Here is a 20,679-nt window from a genome sequence, read left to right as displayed (position 1 = left end):
TTGAGCTTTGGTTTGTCAAAAGAAGTTTTCTCCCTACAACAGATAAATTCAGTAATGTGTCAGCTTAAGAATCCATTAATTAAAAAATATCTTCTGTAAAAACTAGTACTGTACATAGAGAGAAGATATGAAATGGATACATCATGAACAAACATAAGCAAAAAGGGCTAGATTTATGAAGAGACTTTGATACTTAAATGTCATTGTAGTCACCTAAGGCTTTAAGAACTTATGTTCACAAAATATGGAACATTTAGGCCAGCAGCATTCCCCAGCCACCTGTACTCCCATCATGTCTTACAGCAGTCCTGAAACCCCTGCAGTTATGTGCCCCCCTCACACCTTACCAAAATTAAGAATGTCTTAAGACAGTCTCTCTGCTTTTTCAGCCATAAGGACTCCTCTAATAGCCCTGTTCAGAGCATACGCAGCCACTGACAAAGTGCAGCCATGTGTCCTGGTGGCCAGAACAACCCTGTGCCCTCTCTAGAGTTCACAGTATGTATTTGTCCAGAAAGTCTTGTGAAGTTATTCTAAACTTAAATTCTCTCAATATTTCCTGTTGAAGCTGTTCAATTTTGAGCAAGTTTATATGACTGACTTACAGGAATTCAGATAAAAGAATTCTTGTTGAAGGCTTCACTAGGAGAAAGGAATCAGGCTTTTGATTACTCTAATTAATACTGTAATGTTTTACACAGTGAACACCTGGATGTAGTCTAACAGTACCAAAGTCCTGCCCTTTTTTTCGTGTTCCTGACTGCTTCAGGTCAGTTCCTGCTGAACTTGCTGGTGTCAGCAAATCCTGTTTTTAGGAGTGAAACTCTTACATGGCACTTTTTGTGGAAGTTTAGGTGTCCAAGGTAGGACAATGAATATGCCTCAGTGCTGTCTGTGTCTCTAGCAAATCTGAGTATTGTCTCATGTATTCATTCAAGTGAGGCGGGGGTCCAATGTAATGGAAAGAATGTACCTCACCATGGATACACTGCGTCAGATTCATTTTGGTTGAACTAAGGGAAAATTTTAGCACCAATGCTCAACATTTTTGAGTGCTTGACTGCAACTTAAGCATATTTATTTCTGCTAAAGAGTTTGTGCATAAAGTGGTAGGCATATATTCCATATATAAATGCATATATAACAGTTTTTATTGTATGTGATCATGTAATGCTTATGTATAGCCAATAAAATATGCTGTCAGATATCTTATTATAGATCTAACCTGTATAAGCTACATCTAACGTACAATGAAATATATTATAAACTCCAAATCATCATATATATAAACAATAAGTGCAGAAATAGGCATTTTTGTAGTTTGCATACGTATGCATCTACATGTTACAAAACTAGGTACATGCAAATGTTCTTTAAAAGTCAGAAGTGACAAACACAAAGTGAACATGTCACAGAAGAATGCTAAATATGCATATTTTTCCAAACATTGCAGAGTTGTTTGCAAGGCAGAAGGAAGAATAGTTTCATTTAGTTGTCACTGCAGCATCCGCTCAGTTTATGAAGTGCTGCCTTATGAGTAAACTGCCTTTTTATCCTCTCTGAGCTATGAAGTCATCTGAATTGATCATATGTTGAAAGAATCCCTACCTGAAATGACATTTGGATATATGAAATAATGAAACATCAGATTAATTTAAGTGTTGACTCAGTATGACTTTCCTTGAACAGAAGATTACAAGTAGTTTGCAGTGTCTTTCTGGTGACACAGTCTTGTTGGGATAATAACTATCCTGCCATAGATGCATTGGGTGAAACTAGCCCTAGCCTCATTATTTCTTGGACCTGCCTTGGTCTTTGACCACAGACAGCTGGCTTAGTTTGGGTTCACTTTGGGCTTTGGCCCACCCCCTACTCTCACTGTTAATCACAGTTAACCCCCTTTGCAGGGGTTACCATCTTTTCAGCTACATCAAAGTTCTGAATTATTTCTTCCTAAACTGTTCAGTCACACTCAGGTGTGTTATCTTAGATGGCTTAACAAGCCCTTTATGGTCTAATTCATTGTGACTTATGGTTTGGAGGTTGGAAAAGCAGCTTTGCTCCAGTGGGAGGGCTGTGATGGACAACTGACATGGCTATGAGCCTCTTCAGGTGACACCAGCTGGAAGCTCATTACCTGCATACCATTTTCTGTATCTCTTTCTTGCTTGCACTTTCCTCTTTACATTAATCCTGTGAATTTCTCATTATTCTTGATCTTTATGATCCAATATTAACCGTGCTTCCTGACAGCAGTTCTTCCCTTCTTGCCTTCCCTATCTCTATTGCTCAGCTGGCTGGAGCTAGTTTTGCAAACTCCTATGCCCTCTTTAGCATTTTCATTGCTAGGGCAGAGCGCAGTTGGTAAGGTTAACAATTTATTTCATTTGTTCAGTAGCTTCTTCAGAGAGGATGTGGTGATATTTCAGAGACCCTGTCAGCCTGTGCCTGACTACGTATTGAAACATTCATTGATAAGCAATTTTAGAAAATTACTTGAAAGTGGTAATCTCTCAGATTGTCAATGGACATTAAAATGCTTAAGTTTTCTTTTTTGCAAATTTATGTCCACTTGTCTTGTTCACATAATTACATATCTAGCACTCAATTTAGCTCTTTATGGTGAAGATTCATGTGAGTCCACTTCATCATCTCATCTTTTTTTTTCCTTTCAGCTCTTTAAATGTTGTAAGTAATAGAACACATTTGTCACTGAATTATCTTTTAGAAAATTTGAGGGAGAATTTTTTTAAAAAAAATACTATTGATTGTAAATGAGATCTTGACAGAACTGTTTTTGAGGTGACATCTTCAATATAATTTAATGAAAGGAAATTAATTGGGAAGATCATACAGTATAATTTCAAAGGGGTGTGGTTCACTTATTGAAAAATTTATTGCAATAAATATAGGAGAAAATTAAAGCCCATCCTGCTGCTGCCCACTAAGCTCCAAACCATTTTGTTAAACTAATAGAGCTGGCACAAACAAGGAGATCGGAATTTCAGGTAGATGACAGGTTGCCTAAACTACTTCATGAATTTTTAAGTCATATAGTTGTTAATCTGTGAGGTTTAGCCGTAAAAGTAATATTTAGGATAATCACTTTCCTAAGAGAGTTATCTTGTAAATAATTTTGTGTCTTTTTGGGACAGGTCTGGGGAGAGTCGAGGTGTTTAAAAAACAGAACATAAAAGTAGTGATTCCTTCAGCGTTCCTTTTCAGAATCAGAGTACAAACTGAAATTCACCCCAGGCTGCTGCTAGAGCAGCCACAGAAGAAGTTACAGTAGCTAGCCATCAGGAAAAGACTATGAGGAAAAGAAGAAATGCTTTGCTCGGCCTGAGTTCAGCTTGAAGGTTGGTTAAAAGAAACCCAAGTGAATCTGTACTTTCTTTCCTTTCATTGTGGTTGAGGTTTTTGGCATCTGCCTCACAAAGCACCACCAGGAGCAGAGAAGTACACTGAGCTGTTTGAGCCATGCACTTTGTGTAAGAAGGTAACCATCCTAACCTCCTTGAGCCCAGGCAGTGTTGAAAAGGTCTTTATCTTGTTCCTTTATTCAATTTACCTTATTATCACTAGTGTCCATATAGTGTGCTTTGTTCGTGTTTTGGCAGTCCAGACCAAATCCCAGAATACTTTGTGTTTATTTTTTCACTGAGCAAGATGTCAACAAACCCTGGGCAGGGAAACAGCATTTGTTTGCCTTTCAACAAAAGCTGAACTGAATTTCATGGAATGACAGCAACGACAAAAATTGTGCTTCCAACCCTTGGAATTCCCCTCGCTTCTTGGCGGTTAGAAGCTCGTAAACAAACAGGGTGCTTCTAAAATGCAGTAGTAGTTCTAGAAGGAGAAGTTAGATAAACCAAAGTTCTTTTAAGTGTAATAGTAGTTCTGTCTTAGTCATTTAGAAGCCTATGTTCTAAATAAGCTATAAATAATAATTCTTCCTGTGCATTATTGGAAGTGGTGGAATTTTAGACACATTCTCTACATTATGAATAGGAGCCCCATAAAGCTCATATAGTTTAATCAGTGCTTAAATATGCATAGGCACTTTGACACTGGAACACTATAGAGAATTATATTTTTGCAACGTAGCAAAATACTTGTGGTAGATAAAAAATACCAGTTGCATCTTCATTTGTCAACTTGTGAGAACTATCTACGGTCTGAAATCAAGATGTAGCATTTGCTATATTGATATTCATAAACTTTGCATGTTGCTTACTAACACTGAGGAACTTGAAAATTCCCATCTTCTCATTCTTCCCATCATAGTGCAAGACTTATTACCACTGAGTAAGTCGGTGTTTGTTTTGGCTCTGGAGTTTTTCCTGGATCTTCCATTCCTGCATCACAGCTGCTTCCTCATTAGCAGCTGCATTATACACATCAAAGCCTGTTTTCCCAGTAAAGCAAATTGTTAATATTATTGTTGCTTATCTTGGAAAATATTTTGTTGCACAGCTAACTCTCCTCTCTTCTCAAACCTCCACTATGTGAGGCCACCAAAAATAGAGAGCTGATGTCGTTATCATGTCGTTATCATGACATTTTGCATACACAGCACACTTACTGATGTTATTCACTGCAGTTCCAAACAGTTTTTTGACTAATATCCAGTTACCAACCTTACAATTCTGAATATACAGTGAAGAAATGACGATTTGTCTGAAAGGAAGGCAAATTTAATGCGAAGGTATAATTTATAGAGAACGTGTACCCTTAGAGAGAGAGGAATACTTTCAGAGGTAAGACAGGAGAAAAGCGCAGGGGGAGACGCAGTCTTCATCTGAATGGAGACTGCAGCTTTTGCCTTTGCCTGTAGATTAAGTGATTTGGAGCATAATCATGGTGTAGAGCAGTTAATAAATGAAGAGGAGGACTTAATAATCTTTTGGTCATCCTTGCTGAATATCTGCACTTGAACTTTGCAAATAAGATTTTGCAAAACGGTATCTGCCACTGGAGCAGAGACAGAGGGCATTATTAGATGGGGGGAAGGGGCAGGAGGGCATTTTGGATAATGCACCATATCTGGCAGTCTTATCTAGCTACCAAAGTGCATAATTCCTCTTATAATGTCTTATTTCTTTCTGTTAATACAACATGATGAGTTAGTGCATTTTATTTGCTAATTTTCTACCTAGTATAAATTCGCAATCCCTCTCTTTAACAGATGATAGAATTGTTACTGTTAATCCTTGTTGGTTCTTGGTTTTGGCTGCCTTTATTTCTTTTATGTCTATTTCAAGTAGTGGCAAGGGTGGGTGCGTGTGGTCCCTTTTTATTTTTCTAGAATATTGGTCCCTGTTCAGGCAGTTGTCCCAAGCAGTATAATTGTTAGAATGAAGCACACGGTTTCCCATGTTTTTTTTACTGAAGTCTGACATGTGAAGTCAGGATGTACTCTGGTGTAAATGACTGATTTTCAATAAAATAATTATCTTAGGTAATTCATTTTTGAGAACCATCCTACCTTTCACATTATTTGTTCTATAACAGCATAGTACTATCCGATTCCAATTAAAAATTGCTTAACTGAAATTTGTCATAGAACACTATGATAGTGTAAAATGGTTGTATGAACAGAAATTATCATCATAGGTCATTGCTGAATTATAATGTATGCAATTTTGTACAGTCGCTGACTGAGGTGATGGCATTCTTCTGCGGAAAGGATTAAGGAATTAGTTACAGTTTTAAGTGCACAAATGATAATTGATATAGGACATAATTTTCAACAGCTGTTGCTAATTAAAATGTCTCAGAAAGGCTTCCTGACAGTATGGGAATCTTGCTCAGTTAAAAATTTATGCATTTAAAAAGGAATTACAAAATGAACATAAACATATACTAGGATAAATGTGTTGTACATAGCTAGTTAAAATAGCCTTTGTTTAAGTTGTTTTCTTGTTTAAAATATCTGAAATATTTCAATTAGAACATTCAAACTACTGTATATATCTATGTTTGATAAATGTCACATAAATATATAGATGCTTTATTTTCTTTATAGTAAGTGCTTATGTACATTTCTGCAAAGGAGGAAGCTTTATCATAGAGGAGCATTAAATGGATAGAGAAACAGATGGTAGGGAGAAGTGGGTTTTTTTGAAAGAATTATTTGTTTTCACAAGTTCTGTGGTGTTCTTTCCAAGTCATCTTGCACTATTAGGACTACTCTGATTATCTATATCAAGGGGTTTTATTCTTATTATACTTAAAGTACCAGTTCTGCCTTGCCATGACACTTCTTAGCTAGACATTGCTCTGCCTTTTGTATGATGCAGAAGGGAAGGACCAAGTTTCTGACACCTTATATATAGATTTTTTATCTCCTATGTGATATAAACTGTGCCTCTATTAATACTGGGGTTTAGGCATAGGTGAAGGGGAATGTGAATGCAGTTAGTTAATAGGCTGTCTTGAACCCTAAGGCTTTGGAGTAATTCCAGCTTCATTGGGTGGTGAGAAAGACGATACTTCCTTATTGCTGCCCTTAGGAAACTCAGAAGCATGTAATCTACCTAGACAGGAGGCATACTGAGCGTACGATTTGGCCTTTATTGCTCTCTGAATAACTTTACAGAAGGTGACAGAAAGTTGAGAAAAAGGTGGATTAAATGTGGATAGTCTGAATAAATTTACTGTGAACTTTTAATGCGATCCATTTGTGCCTGAAAGGTTGAAATACTGCTGACCTCAGTTTTCTTATGAGCTGTGTACTCTTTATAGCTTTAATGTTTAAACTTATTGTCAAAAATCCATTTTGATCAAATTAAGTTAGAGTTTCTTTCAAACAAAGGTTGCAACACGCAGCACCAATAGCTTCACATTTTTGCAGATTTCACAGATGAAAATCTCACAGAGCCAAAATATCATAGTATCATAGTATAGTTGGGGTTGGAAGGGACCTTAAAGATCATCTAGTTCCAACCCCCCTGCCATGGACAGGGTCATCCCACTAGATCAGGCTGCCCAAGGCCCCGTCCAACCTGGTCTTGAACACCTCCAGGGATGGAGTATCCACAGTCTCCCTGGGCAACTTGTTCCAGTGTCTCACCACTGTCATGGTGAAGAAATCCTTCCTAATGTCCAGTCTAAATCTGCCCCTCTCCAGTTTATACCCATTCCCCCTGGTCCTATCTCCACAAGCCTTTATGAATAGCCCCTCTCCAGCTTTCCTGTAGGCCCCCTTCAGGTACTGGAAGGTCGCTATAAGATCTCCTCAGAGCCTTCTCTTCTCCAGGCTGAAATGTTGTGTTTTGGTCTTTTCTTTTAGAATGATCTTCCACCGTCTCATGTTTGCTTTTGTTTACATGAATATATGGTAACATAATAAGATTTTGAAAAATAAATAATAAAAGCAAAATAATATATTATTATTTCTGAATGGAATGTGGTGACTGATAAGCTAATTAGCCCTTATATATCCTGGCATGTATATATCACAGGTATCAGAAGTTGTTAAGTGACGTGGGGTATATCTTCTATGCTACAGATGCAGGTTGTTTGTGTCTAGTAGGTATCCCTCTGATATTGGCCTCTCCTCGTTTCCAGCAAGCAAATATAATTAAAAGCCATCAGATTTCTTTTCTACGTAGTTTGGCTTGAATCTGAGACACAGAGGTAACAAGGTTGTTAGCACATGCTTAAACAAGGCATATGTTCTCTGCGTCCTTGCACATGAAGGAAATATTTATGGATGCAGAACAAAAAGAAAACCATAGCACAAATGCATATTTGTCAGAACATAAGTAAGCAGATTTATGTGCCCCAGCAGCATGCTTAAAGACAATTCCTTTAAAAACAGATTATTAAATGTTTTTGTGGCAAATGCCTTGAGATTTCCCAGGATGTTTTATGCCATTGTGTCACACTGTTTTCAAAAGACTGCAAGTGACTCCTCATCTGAGCATACTTGACTGGGCGGTTGTTTCCCTCTGTCAGAGTGGGTTGTGGATAAGGCACAGAAGGTCTTGGCGAGGAGCTGGGAGTGTGCAGCTTGAGACTGGAATAGCCTGCTGAGTGGTGCGGGGAACACAGAGACCCTGCTAGGTCTGCCTGAAAGTTTCATGTTTCTTAGTGGACTCCAGGAAAGCACTGAGATGGCAGACACTGAAGCTCTAGTCGAGGATTTCACTGCAAAGATACAGTAGGCAGCAGGAGGATTGTTTCTTAAAGCCTTATTTTTGTTCTAATCTGTTCTGTTCTGTTCTGTCATGTAGTCACTTTTGGTTTGTCCGTTGAAGAATTGAATTGTTCTGGGTGGTATCTTGACATAACATAGGGAGTTGTTTCTTTGAAGTTTAGCACTTTGTTCTTGCTCTGGGGATGTCATGACAACAGCATACCTACCTGAGAGTTCAGATCAGCTGAGGACCTCATCACAGCAGCCGCTCACTCACAAACCACAATTATCATCTGCTTTGCTGCAGATTAGACTGTATGTTCCAATACACCATTGAGAGGGTTTACGCTCTCAGTAGGAGTCTGTTTATAAAATAGTTCTCTGTTGCTTTTTTCTGTGTTGAAGGCGATAGTTGTACCGTATGGTTTTGAGGATCTTATGTATGCTGAAATGTATTTATGCAAGCAACACATCAAAAATAAAAAAATAGATGAAGAGAAGAAAAGGTCGCTAAAGTACAAAATTTGATTCATTTTCTACATTAAAATTGGATAAATTAGTTCTATCATCTGCCAACATAATACTAGAAGCAGTCATTCTGACGTAAAGAATAATTAATTACAGATTATGTGCCGCTTGCAGATGTAATCATGAGAGAAAAAAGGTGACATTATTAGACTAAAAAGTACAAGAATATTCCAACCTACGAACATTTGTACTCTCTAACCGATACAACTTCATGACATCTGATTAACAATAATTTACTTCATACACACGTAAGTTCTCTTCCACATCTAAAAGTTAAGATTGTAAAACATGATTTTCCCAATAAATTGATGAAAAAATCAGTAAGCTATTTCACACAAATTACTTTCCAGCATAAACTCTTTGATGTCAAATATAAATTATTAAGTTGTCTGCATTTTCAAGCAAAGGATTTATGGACTGCTTTGTGTGCCATTTATTTTCGCTTACAGATTTTTTGTTCTGTATAAGTGATCTCTATGACTGGGAAGAGACAATAACATTTTTGATCATGAACATAATCTCAAATTTCTAATCCCTTTCCTAACACAACAACTTTTATGTTTATGTTGACCTAAAATTGATCCACTTTGTTGTGCTCAGTTAAAATTAGTAAAACAGTGGTGCTAGCAAGGGGTTCACAGAAATGTCTTGTCTGTGAAATGTGTAGCCATTATAAAGGTATTTTTGAGTCACTCTGTGTTGTCCCCAGGGAACTAATAATCAAGAAATAGGGGAACATTGAGAATGAATTTCCATTTTCTTTTTCTGTGAAAGTCTACAAAGAATTTATTACGATGAAGGGAGAGAAGAGCAAGAGCTTTATCTGTGTTTTTTCTAAACAGAGACAAAATATCCTTGTAATAGCAATGGCATTTCAGAAACACTGTATTGATCTGCCAAAAATATGATACGTAAGTGACATAGTCCCAACAGAATGTTTGCTGAAATTAGCAAGGTAAAATGAGTGTCTTGTGCACACATAGATGAAATTCTGAAAAATAGAGGGATCCCTTTATTTGATTGGCATGATTATTTTTAAAACTATATGTTGCATATTTAGGAAGAATGTTAAAGTTTTCAGAAAGGCAAAGAATTATGCATTCGATATGTATGAGTATCTGCTGGACATCCCCTAAAGTTAGTGACTATCAAAAGCTCTGCTTCCAGCATTTAAGCTATCTCTGTTTTGACTTTGTGCAAGGTAAGTATATGTTTTTGTTTTGTCTGTACGTTGCTGGAATGTATTTCCTTTCTTCCCCTAGGCCTGAATAATAAATTAATGAAGTGTGTATCTGACACACAACAATCAGCTTGTGCTGACAAAATCAGGACTTTGTGTGAGGTCTGTAACATGATTAGAATGTTTTTTTAGGTCATCATGAGGAGAAAAAAAAGTTAGAAGGCATAAAACTAACAAACAAACTAAAGAAATTGAAAATGTTCTTTTGAACATTCTTAATTTAAATTCTCATCTGTTCCTGAGCAGCAAGTTCCTACTGAGATTAAAACATTTAAACTGGGCAAACACCCTACCTGTTCGAGATTCATTAATTGATAAGTTATTAAAAGTGACAGTTCTTTTGCTTTCTTTACAAATCTACAAGACATCAAGGCCAAGGAATTATTAAATATAAGAAACTCGCCTCTTCATTAAAATGACAATATAAAAGCCGATCTTGTTCCTGAATATCATTAGTTTTGATATTAAATCTCAAGGAAAAAAAATCACTGTCAATGACCTTATTCAAGATGAAGCATTACAACTTGGATTACATATTCCTTAGTATTGAAATCCCTTCGTAGATTTCCTTAAAATTATAATAATAAATTGAACAGCAAACAGAATAGTTGGCATCTAAGCTAACCTATGAAGTTGTAGTATGTAAGTGCGCTTTTAGTTATCTTTATTATATCTACTGCTGTCTGAAAGATTCTGTTTCCTGTCTCTGACAACAAGCCAGAACCTGATTGGATTACTCCCATCTCTATTTAGCTACCTGAAAGTTAGCTGTTTAGTTGAAGGTAGTCACAAAGGTCTCTTGTAGTGAATGAAAAATAGCTTCATTTGAGGACTCATCCCAATGATCATAGACAGCTTACACTGCAGTGACTTTCTCTTTGTAGGTCCACTCTCCTCCCATGATAAGGAGAAAGTTTGATGGTGTACTTTTACTGAAGTCTTAACTGCCAGATGCATAAGTAAGATGAATTCTAGTTCAAATATGCAGAATCTGCTCTCCACTTTCCATGAGGAAAGTGCAGCTTAATGAAACATGGTTCCTAGTATTAGCATCTTCTTGCATCCTGAAAGCAGGTCTTTAATAACTGTTATGCTGAAGCTTAATTTTTGTTTGGGACTACCTGAATAAATACATTCAATTAAGTCAAACACTGAATTTTACTTAAAAGATCCATGGAAGGCCACATCAGTTTACAATTTTATAGTGAAAGATAATAAAGAACCCTTCTGATTTTTTTTTAAATGATACTAGAATTCTGTGGCACTGTGAGATTATAAGTGACTTGCTAATTCATTTTGATTAAAAAGTCAGATTAAAAAAATTAGAGAGATTATGAATAGAAATGAAGAAAATGAAAAAATTTAAAAAAAGGTTGTGACAAACACATTGAAAAATAATAGAACTTACATTTTATAGTACTATTTGATCCAAGAGCTACAGAGATGTTCAGAATTTCTCTGGTTTTTTTTCTCTGCTTTTCTTTAAAAGGAGACAATATAATTATAAGGTGTCTATTACATATGCTATGCATACATATATGTGTGTATATATTTTTACTTGCATTCTTTGTGTACCTGCATGTGTACACATTATGCATTCCTGCAGTGCTACTGCTAGTTTCAGACTTCAACGTGTTAAATATGCTATAAACAAGGTAAGGAAAAATCTTTCCCCCAAAAAATGGGCAAACAGATGCATAGTAGCTGGAAAAGTATCAGGGAATGATAAACAGCCAGAAAATAAAAACCCTAATATAAAAATGTTACTTTATACCCATGTTGTTTGCAGAGATCCTGTAGAGATTGTTTTACCATAAACAATGTACTTCTATCAGAATCTTGCTTAACTCTTGCCAAAGTCAGTGGGAAGCCCATATAAAAAATCAGTATAGCAGAAGTATTTTATCAGAACACTAATACTATGTATGGGGTTTTCAAATTTATCTGAAGGTTTACTAATTTTACAGGGAGAAACTGTCATCATAGGAAAGCTTTAAAGAGGCCAGGAGTAAAAAAGACAGTAAGTTTCTGCTTAACTCAGGTGATCTGTTATATGCTAAAAATACTGACTAGAAGGCAATATGGCAATTAACCGAAAACAAGCATGTGGAATTAAAAACAGCTAGGAAGAGTTTCAATGTGCAAAAAAATTGCGTGAGTCTCCCAGAAGATTGCTAAAAGAGTGAGATAGCATGTATTCCTTGAAATGTTTTCGTTGATTGCAAAAAAAACCCCAAGGAAATCATGTTCTGAATTTACTTCCTCAAAGTCCCAGTTTAGTATTTCTTATGTTCTTAGGCCTATTTAATTTTTATTTTTCACTCAGAACTTTTATAAGTTGAAATTCATTGACTGGCAATATAATTTTATTTCAAGGTCAATTATTTATGTATCTGTGGTGAACATTGAGATACTGTATTTTTGATAATAAATCATTTTGCATAGTTTTATGCTTAACATTTAATGTAACTAGTTTTTTTTTCTAAAACAAACATTTGTGTAAAACAAATACTGCAATATTTAATAGTCACAGCTGACTTATGTTGCAATTGTCTATTTATGTAATTTCATTTAACTATCAATCTGTCAACAGATAAAAATATTTCTATAGCATCCTGTGCAATAATGCCAGTTACTATGATTGTCTTTCATTCCTTCCTCCTCCATTTAAACTTGAATGGTTTTGTTACTTTGTGCCATTTTGCCATTTTCTATGTCTGTGTGGTGTGCTTTCCTGTTTTGAGAAGAAGTCTTTGAAAACAGGATTAACACCAGTTTTAAAAAATAATGACTGCAAAGTGCTGGTGTGTAAGAGAGAGCTACTGAAGTAAGAAAATGATGTCATTACTCAGAGTAATCTACCAAAACACAAATTTTATAGAGGAATGTTCCAAGGCCTGGAGCAATTTAGTTGGACAGAGCTCTCCTGTGCGTTGACACTAACAAACTCATTCTTGTAAGTTCTGTTAGTATTCATTTGCAGTCTCCCATCTTTTGAGGATTATTGCCTCCTAGTCAGAGTGGCACCTAGAGCTGAGTCAATCATAGTTCAATTTATTGGACTGCAGTTTGTCTCTCATTTTGTGCAGTAATTAAGAAAAAGAAACAAGTTGGATTGCTTTAATAATCATAGGGTATAAGCCTAATTAAGCCAAATAAAACTCCATGCCTACTACACCTCAAAAGATTAGGAAAGTACTGCAAATAAGTAGTCCCAGGTACCACAAATACGGTATTGAGCCCTTAGAATATTGTCCAAATTGTCATTTTTATTTTCAGGCTTTCCCTGTCACACTAGGTTAAATCTCATTCATTCAAATGAACTGGAAATGATTCCAGAAAATCCAATGAAATGCATTTTTCCTCAGGGAATCTATCAGTTTATCTTTATAGGCTAGAGGTCAAATTACCACGTCTGGGCAAGCAGCAAATTATGCCTGGGGAGGCTAGAGGACAGGAATATCCTGGACAGGTTCCATGAGGCCACTCTGCCAGTATAGGCAGTCCAAGGCTACTCAGATGGGAACAAACTTAAGAGTTAATTGTAAAGTGAACTTCTATATTTCATCAGCTGAATCGATCTCTAGACTCCAATGATTGTTTTGATTAGGCAATTATAGTAGCCATAATGGGATCTTAGCCACCTGGAGTTAGGTATCTTCAGTGTATAAGGAGGTACTAGCTGCTAATGTTAGGTTAATACCACACTCATTGGAATTCATAAGTAATTTTTTTAAAAAAGTCTGAAGCTTTTACATTTTCTGGCATTTCTGTATCATTAAAAAGGTTATAAAATACAGACCTGTGTATGTTTTCTGTCGTAGTTGATATTTTCTCACAACTTGATGGAATTCAGGCTATTTAGTGCTTCAGGAAAAGCAGCAAATTTCTTGAACCTCGTTAGTGAAAAATTACAGTGGAAAACAATACTGTGTATGCTGATGTGGGTGCAGGTGTGTCAAAAGAACTAGAAAGTTATCCTTTCATCAAGTTCTTTTAACTTAGATGGTGTTTAGTCATCTTTTCTCATTTTCAGTGCGTATTAGGGGCATGATTCTTCCCTTCAGATGCCTCAGTGATATTAAGAGCTTACAAATGTTTAAGCAAGTCTGTGTGATGAGAACAGCTACGCAGATCTGAAAGTTATGTTGTCCTAGGTCAGTCCAGAAATGTAATGCAGATTGCCAAACTCATCACTTATTGTCAATACTTACTTATTACGTGTACAAAACCTAAATTTGATAATGGACATCTTGTGTGAGGTTCATGTTCAGCAGGACTAGTAGTAACATTAGAGCAGTAGCTGAAATGAGCTTCATGTGTGGTATTTTTTCATGTAGTTGAAAAAAGTATATTGTCTTGTACAATAATATGGGAATTTTTCTATGTGATAGTCATGTCAGAATTGTATTTGTTATTTATATAGTCTGTGTAATTGATATGTAATTTATATTTGGCCTATCCTCCTCTTCCAGGTCTCCCAATAAGGACATGGCTTCAAATGAAAGAGAGATTGTGGTTTGGGTTTGCCAGGAAGAGAAGATTGTGTGTGGCCTGACGAAGCACACAACCTGTGCAGAAGTGGTTCAAGCACTGCTTGAGGAACATCAGACAACATTTGGAGAGAAAAAGGTCCTTTTTGGAAAACCTACTGATTACTGCATTGTAGAAAAATGGAGAGGCTCAGAACGAGTCCTTCCTCCCTTGACAAAGATTTTGAGACTTTGGAAGGCCTGGGGGGAAGAGCAATCTAATTTGCACTTTGTGTTGGTAAAGTCAGATGCTTTCCTCTCCTTTCCTTTGTGGAAGACAGCTGAAGCTAAAGTAGTACAAAATGTAGAAAAACAGTGGGACCTCAGTCCAGCAAATTACATGAAGATGTTGCCAATAGACAAGCAGAAGAAGATTGTCAGGAAGACTTTCCGGAAACTGGCCAAGCTTAAACAGGACAGTGTTCAGCAAGAGAGAGATAATATGGAGACATTGATTCATCTGATCATTTCTCAAGATCATACTATTCATCAACAAGTCCTTAGAATGAAGGAATTAGATATGGAAATTGAAAAATGTGAAGCAAAATTCCATCTAGATCGTGTAGCCAATGATGGAGAAAATTATGTGCAGGACTCCTATTTAATGATTAATCCAAGTGAGACTGAGCAGCAAGGGAGTAGGCCGGATGATCAAAAAGAGATTCATGAGTATTTGAGCGGAAGTGAGGGAATTTTACAAGTTGAAGAGAGACTGAAACATCACAGACAATTAATAGAGAAGCTGTGTGCTGAAATTGAAAGAGAAGTACGTGGTATATGCACAGAAAAAAACGGAGATGATGTTCACACAGAAGGAGCTGCTAATACTGAACTGGAAAACCCAAATTTGGAAAGTGTAAAATATGAGCTGGAAAAAAGTATGAAAGATGGTCTGAGAATCAATTCATACCTGAGCTGCATTCAGAAAGAGCTTACATTCAGGGACTCACTGCTTCAAAAGAAGGAAAAAGAATATGAACTTCTTACAGAAGAATTTAATTTACTGCATGTTAAAGACAACATTGAACCTAGGCTTCCATCAAATGAAGAGCCATCCAAGTGCAGTGGTATCTCCAGTAACAGCATTGCAGTTCCTGACTTTGTTCATAGAGTGACTAATCTGGACATCAATGATACAGACTCTGACACTGGAATCAGCTCTACACACAGTCAGGACTCTGAAATAACTTCAGGGGACATGGTACTGTTGTCAACATAGTTGAAAACAGGCACACATTAGTGGAAATTCATATTTTGGACGATATTTATAAGAATTAGTAAACCTTGTTGTCTTAAGAGTTCAGCCCTTCAAGACACTAAAACTACGGCACTGCTCTAGCAAAGTAAGCAGTGTCTGCTTATGTGCTTAATACTATACTTGTGCTTCAATACGTGAACAGTCTGTGCAACTGCTGACAGGTGCAAGGTGTTGGCTTTGCTAAATCTGGATAGACTGTTTAGACCTTGTAATATTGATACTCAGTGAAACAGGAGCATTCTGACCGAGCTGGACCAAAAGTCTGGAGATTTGTTATCCCCTCATCTTTGGATCCATCTCTGTATCCCTCTAATTTTGGGGAATGTGAATTCAAGATTAGACAAAGCTAGGCAAAGGGTTTGATTTTCCGCACTGTTTATTCAGTTTCCCTGCCGTGAAGCTGCTGCAAAGGAATACATAATCAAGCATGTAATCTGTTAAAAAACTACGGTTTATAGTATTTTAGGACAAAAGAAATGAAATAGCATTTACTCTGTGTATTTAAAATCAGGTTTGAGTTATCAGGATAATATTTTCAAAATCCTCTAAATCTCATTTTTAAAATTACCATATACACATGGGTTTTTAATTTCCATTCTCTTTCAGCAACGTGTAGCTGCTTCTAAGATCCTTAAAACCCCTACTTATCTGCTGTTACCCTGTAGTTGCCCCAGTGATGTTTAAGTCTACATAGTTTCTGCCAGCAGGCATGTCAGAACTTCCTACATCCTGCTTGTGCAAGATGCTCAGAACCCAAGCTCACACCTAACCCCAAAGGCATTTTCAGCAAGGCTTTTCTCCTTGCCTGTGTCACCAGTCAGATCCAGTGTCTTAGGCCTCCTCAGATAATGACTGCCAAATAAAGCATAAGAGAAAGGACAGGCAGGAGCCAGGCATTTTTTGGCTCTGCTTAGACAGTTTCCCAATAGCCAGATAGTCACCATTTTCACATAGCAGGTTGACAAATCCTGTCTGATGCTGTTTTGGAGCAGGGGTATGGACCTGTAAATCCTGTTTCCTCAGTGAGGACTTTGGGATACGGCTAAAGCCGATCCACCCAATATTGCTAATTAAGTATTGCCCACTCCTCCTCAAGAAAGGAAGGAATGCAAAACATGAGATTTTTACAACTCTGTGGTTAAGTCAAATTGTTTCACTTCGGATGTAGTAGTTGGTCTCACATCCTTCTCCAGAATGTTGCTGCGAATCCAAGGCAAAGGTGTACAACTGAGGTGTTCTCCTCAGTTATCAAACAAAATTTCTAACTCTGAGCTAAAGACTGTGTTAACGTAGAGTACGTGAGTAGTTTCTGGTTTACCATGTTTGTTTTTCGCAGGTCAATCTGTTTAACGCTTTTGTTTAAATGAATGGAGAAATAGTTACAGTCTTCCTAAAGAAAGTTTAATTCCAGAAAAATTTAAATGCATTCTGGCATCAAAACCCTACAGAGTAAATGAATGGACAGTACCTAGAAGGTATAAATGTAAAATACTTTCAGATACACTGCTTTCCCTTCCTGTCTTTTTCTTCTCTTAAATGTCTGTCAACTCTCTGTTCTCCAAAACGACCATAGTGCTAGGACTGCTGACTAGCACATATGTGATACAGGAAAAAAAAAAAAGCCTTTTCTAAAAAGGCTTTTCTAAAAAGGCTTTTTTTGTGTTTGTTTGTTTGTTTGTTTTAATTTTTTTTTAATCCTAGATATTATAAATAGTTCTGTTCCAAGAAAGTGTGCTGATTTCCATAATATATTTTGGTTTTTTGTCATGCAATGCTTTTTGAGTACTTCAGTAATAATATGTTATATTTAGACCATTCACCTCCTGATGGAAATACAAGTGTGTATCAAATATGTTATCTTATCTTTGTAATAATTTATTAATGCAGCTCAGCATCTTTTGAACTCTGATATCACTCTGACAAGTAGTAATCACAGAGCTCTGAATGTTGAGAGTAGGCTAATGTAATCTATGAGTTCTTGTAAATGTAGCTAACAGTTACTTCTAATGAGTCATTTTTTTATATAAATGCTTAAAGTATAAAGAATTCAAACAGAAAAATATTAACAACTGTGCAGACTAGTACAAGACTGGTGGGGGAACTAATTTCTACTCATACTCTATCAGATTTATGCCACTCGTAGGAACTCATACTGCTTCTCAGAACTGATCTTTAGCCAAACTATGTGCTTGAGTGTACATCCCCTGCAACCTGTAGATCTTAAGAGTGTTACAATGTTTTAAGAAGAAAATAGGAAAAGTAGGTTAGGAGAGAATATTTCTTAAAAAATAAAATAATATTAAAAAATCCATTGTTTTGAAGTTTATATTTGAAGCTTATCCTCTAATATCTCAAACAAACTTGTTTCTTTCAGAGTTCAGATGAGCATAAAAGATGATCAAAGACTGTGTGCACTCTTTGCTGTTTATCTGCCTCTATAATTTTCATATACTTTTTCAGTATGGTTTTAGGATTTTATGAACCTTTATGCTCCTTACTTAAACATTCTTTCTTTGTTTCAACTATCTATGTTTTTGGTTTTGTTTTTATTTTTAAAATTCCCATAGCAAAATGCACAATCAAACACCTTGGCTCATTTCCTGTTATTCTCTTAAGTCTGTTCCCATTCCATCTTCACTTTTTGTTTTATTTTATAATTTTTTTTCCATGGAGTATGTTAAAATTACTGAAAAAGAAGATCAAAAAAGTCATGCATAAAAGAAGAGAGGAGAAGAGAAAAATTTTACCCAGCAAGTGGAACTGTGAAATGAAAGGAAATCTGGTCCATTACACTCATCTGTGCAAGGGGGTTTTGAGAGAAAGATAGTTTTTTCTTCGGAGCGAGAGGAATATCGTGGTGAGTAGGTGCCAGACTCAGCTTGTACAATGGTTATTTTGTGGATATTTTAGTCCCCTATATAAGTGTAGGCAGAGATCTTCAGTGGCTGTCATCCAGACAAGCACTACTGAAATGAATGGACTTGCCTGATAAAAAGTGTTTTGGATCCTACATACATGAATATTTCCACATTTATATTACACACACACACATATATGTATTCCACAATTTCCAGGGAACACAGTGCGTACCCCAGTCTCATGTTTCTGCCTGACTTTGTTATTTACTTTTACAAATTTGATGAAAGCAGATGAGTCAATTTAGCTACCTGCTTCTGTTCCTTGATGACTCTTTCAAATATAAAACATAATTATGATTTGTTTATACATAAATTTACAGGATTTCCCATCCATTTATGTTCTTAAAAATTACTGTGTAATTACAGAACTATTGCTTTTTTTTTTTGTTTCCTCCAAAACTGAGCAATCCCCAAAAAGTTTTATCACTTCAGAATTAAAGATTATATATTCGTCTTCAGATTGTGCGTTCAGGGATTGTTCTACTGGCTGTCTTGCATTTGTACATGCATACATATTGCTAGCACAAGGTATTTGGTTATGTGACACTGACAGAAATTCACAGAGATGAGAGCTTCAACTTGCAGCTTTTGGCTGCTAAAAGTAATAGGCTTTATATTTTTTTACATGCCAAGAATAATTTGTTGGTTTCTGTGTATTTCCAACTGTGTGAAAACATAAATAGATGTAACGAGTCATTATTACAAAATTAAATCCTTTCTATTTCTGATTCCCTAGTTATGTTCATTACTTTGCATGAAGATTTAGATCCATGCACCTAATTGAGAGAAGTACTGCTTATCTAACTTCAAGCAAATAGTAATTTGAATGATTTTGCATGCGATGCATATTATATTTTCTTTAATAATGTGTGCGCATCCCTTACTAAGTTTTTGGTATTGTTATGACTGTTCATTCGGATAAAGAAAAACCAAAACTTACTATTTTCCATTTTCATCTCATGAAACACTGGGTTTGTAATAATATATCTTGGTAATGATAAACATTTTCATTAACAGCACAAGTGGAACAGAAGTCTCTAATCCAAAGGGCTTTTTTCAAACTTACCTTAGACTGTCTTTTCCTGTGTCTCCAGTTTAGTTAGCTTGAATACAAATGACTGTTTTCTTCCAACAGTAGAATGATCATAATGCTTGAACATACAGTATGTATATACAAACAGCTGTGATGTTTATACTTCTGGATATTTTACTACAGCATTTAAAATACAACTAGGTTATTTGGCATTTTATAACTTCCAAAAATAAATTGCTGCTGGCTGTCTTTCTCAAGGCTCCATCTGACAACAGAAACACTTCAAAACAAATGTGACTACATTTCCAGTGTCCATAATGTAATACATTTTTCCATATATTAAAACTATTATTTTTTTCCTGAAATCTGTTTAAATTAGTAGAGAGGTGGGGGCAATATTTTATTGCCTTTGTGATAGAGCATTTTGAAAAATGTATTAATATCATTGCAAAGTTTGTTGGTTCCTTAATTGAACAAGCAACACAGAGTATGTTATACTATGTCAAAATCTAATAGTCCTTTCTCAAACAAAACTATCCATGACTGAAATTACTTTCTTCCAGAAAGAAGGTCGCTGGAATATAAAATAAAGCCATTAAGATTTTCTTTCTAATACTTAACAGATTCTAATATTTAGTTAATATGCTTTACATAAAATGTAGCTTTTCAGATGGATGATTACAGACTGATTTTCTGGCATCAGATTTGTGGCTGCCTTGCACCTCCCAACAGATCAAGTCCAACTGGAATCCAGTCACTAATTTCAATAACAGTTATTCATAATATTTTACAAACCTTCAGGTTAGTTCAGGAATATTCCCAAATAAGAACCTATAGTTATGTTTTGGGCAGTATTTCACTTATCCTGAATTATGAATTAAGTGCTTACATTTTACGCTACATTCATTTTTCAGGTGTAAAAAAATGAAAATCCAGAACGTCCAATCTGACTATGATTCATACTGGGTTTCTATTTTATTAATCTGGGATTTGAGAAATTTTGTATCAATGGTTCATTCAAAAAACA

At 35.9% G+C, this 20,679-nt stretch overlaps 1 protein-coding gene across 3 annotated transcripts in view; it reads left to right on the top strand.

Annotated features, from left to right (window-relative positions):
• Positions 1-19,780, top strand: part of RASSF9 (Ras association domain family member 9) — a 29,715-nt gene extending 9,935 nt beyond the window's left edge. For all 3 annotated transcript variants that reach the window (XM_054053624.1, XM_054053631.1, XM_054053630.1), the window contains exon 2: positions 14,387-19,780. In XM_054053624.1, coding sequence (XP_053909599.1) covers positions 14,387-15,662 — 1,276 coding nt within the window. In that variant the 3' untranslated portion in view covers positions 15,663-19,780. The remainder of the gene's footprint in view (positions 1-14,386) is intronic.
• Positions 19,781-20,679: the final 899 nt, after the last annotated feature.

This window comes from Cuculus canorus, chromosome 1 (assembly GCF_017976375.1).
Source record: "Cuculus canorus isolate bCucCan1 chromosome 1, bCucCan1.pri, whole genome shotgun sequence".
Taxonomy (NCBI): Eukaryota; Metazoa; Chordata; class Aves; order Cuculiformes; family Cuculidae; genus Cuculus; species Cuculus canorus.
The sequence above is the reverse complement of the archived record's forward strand: the minus strand, read 5'-3'. Positions and strand labels throughout refer to the sequence as shown.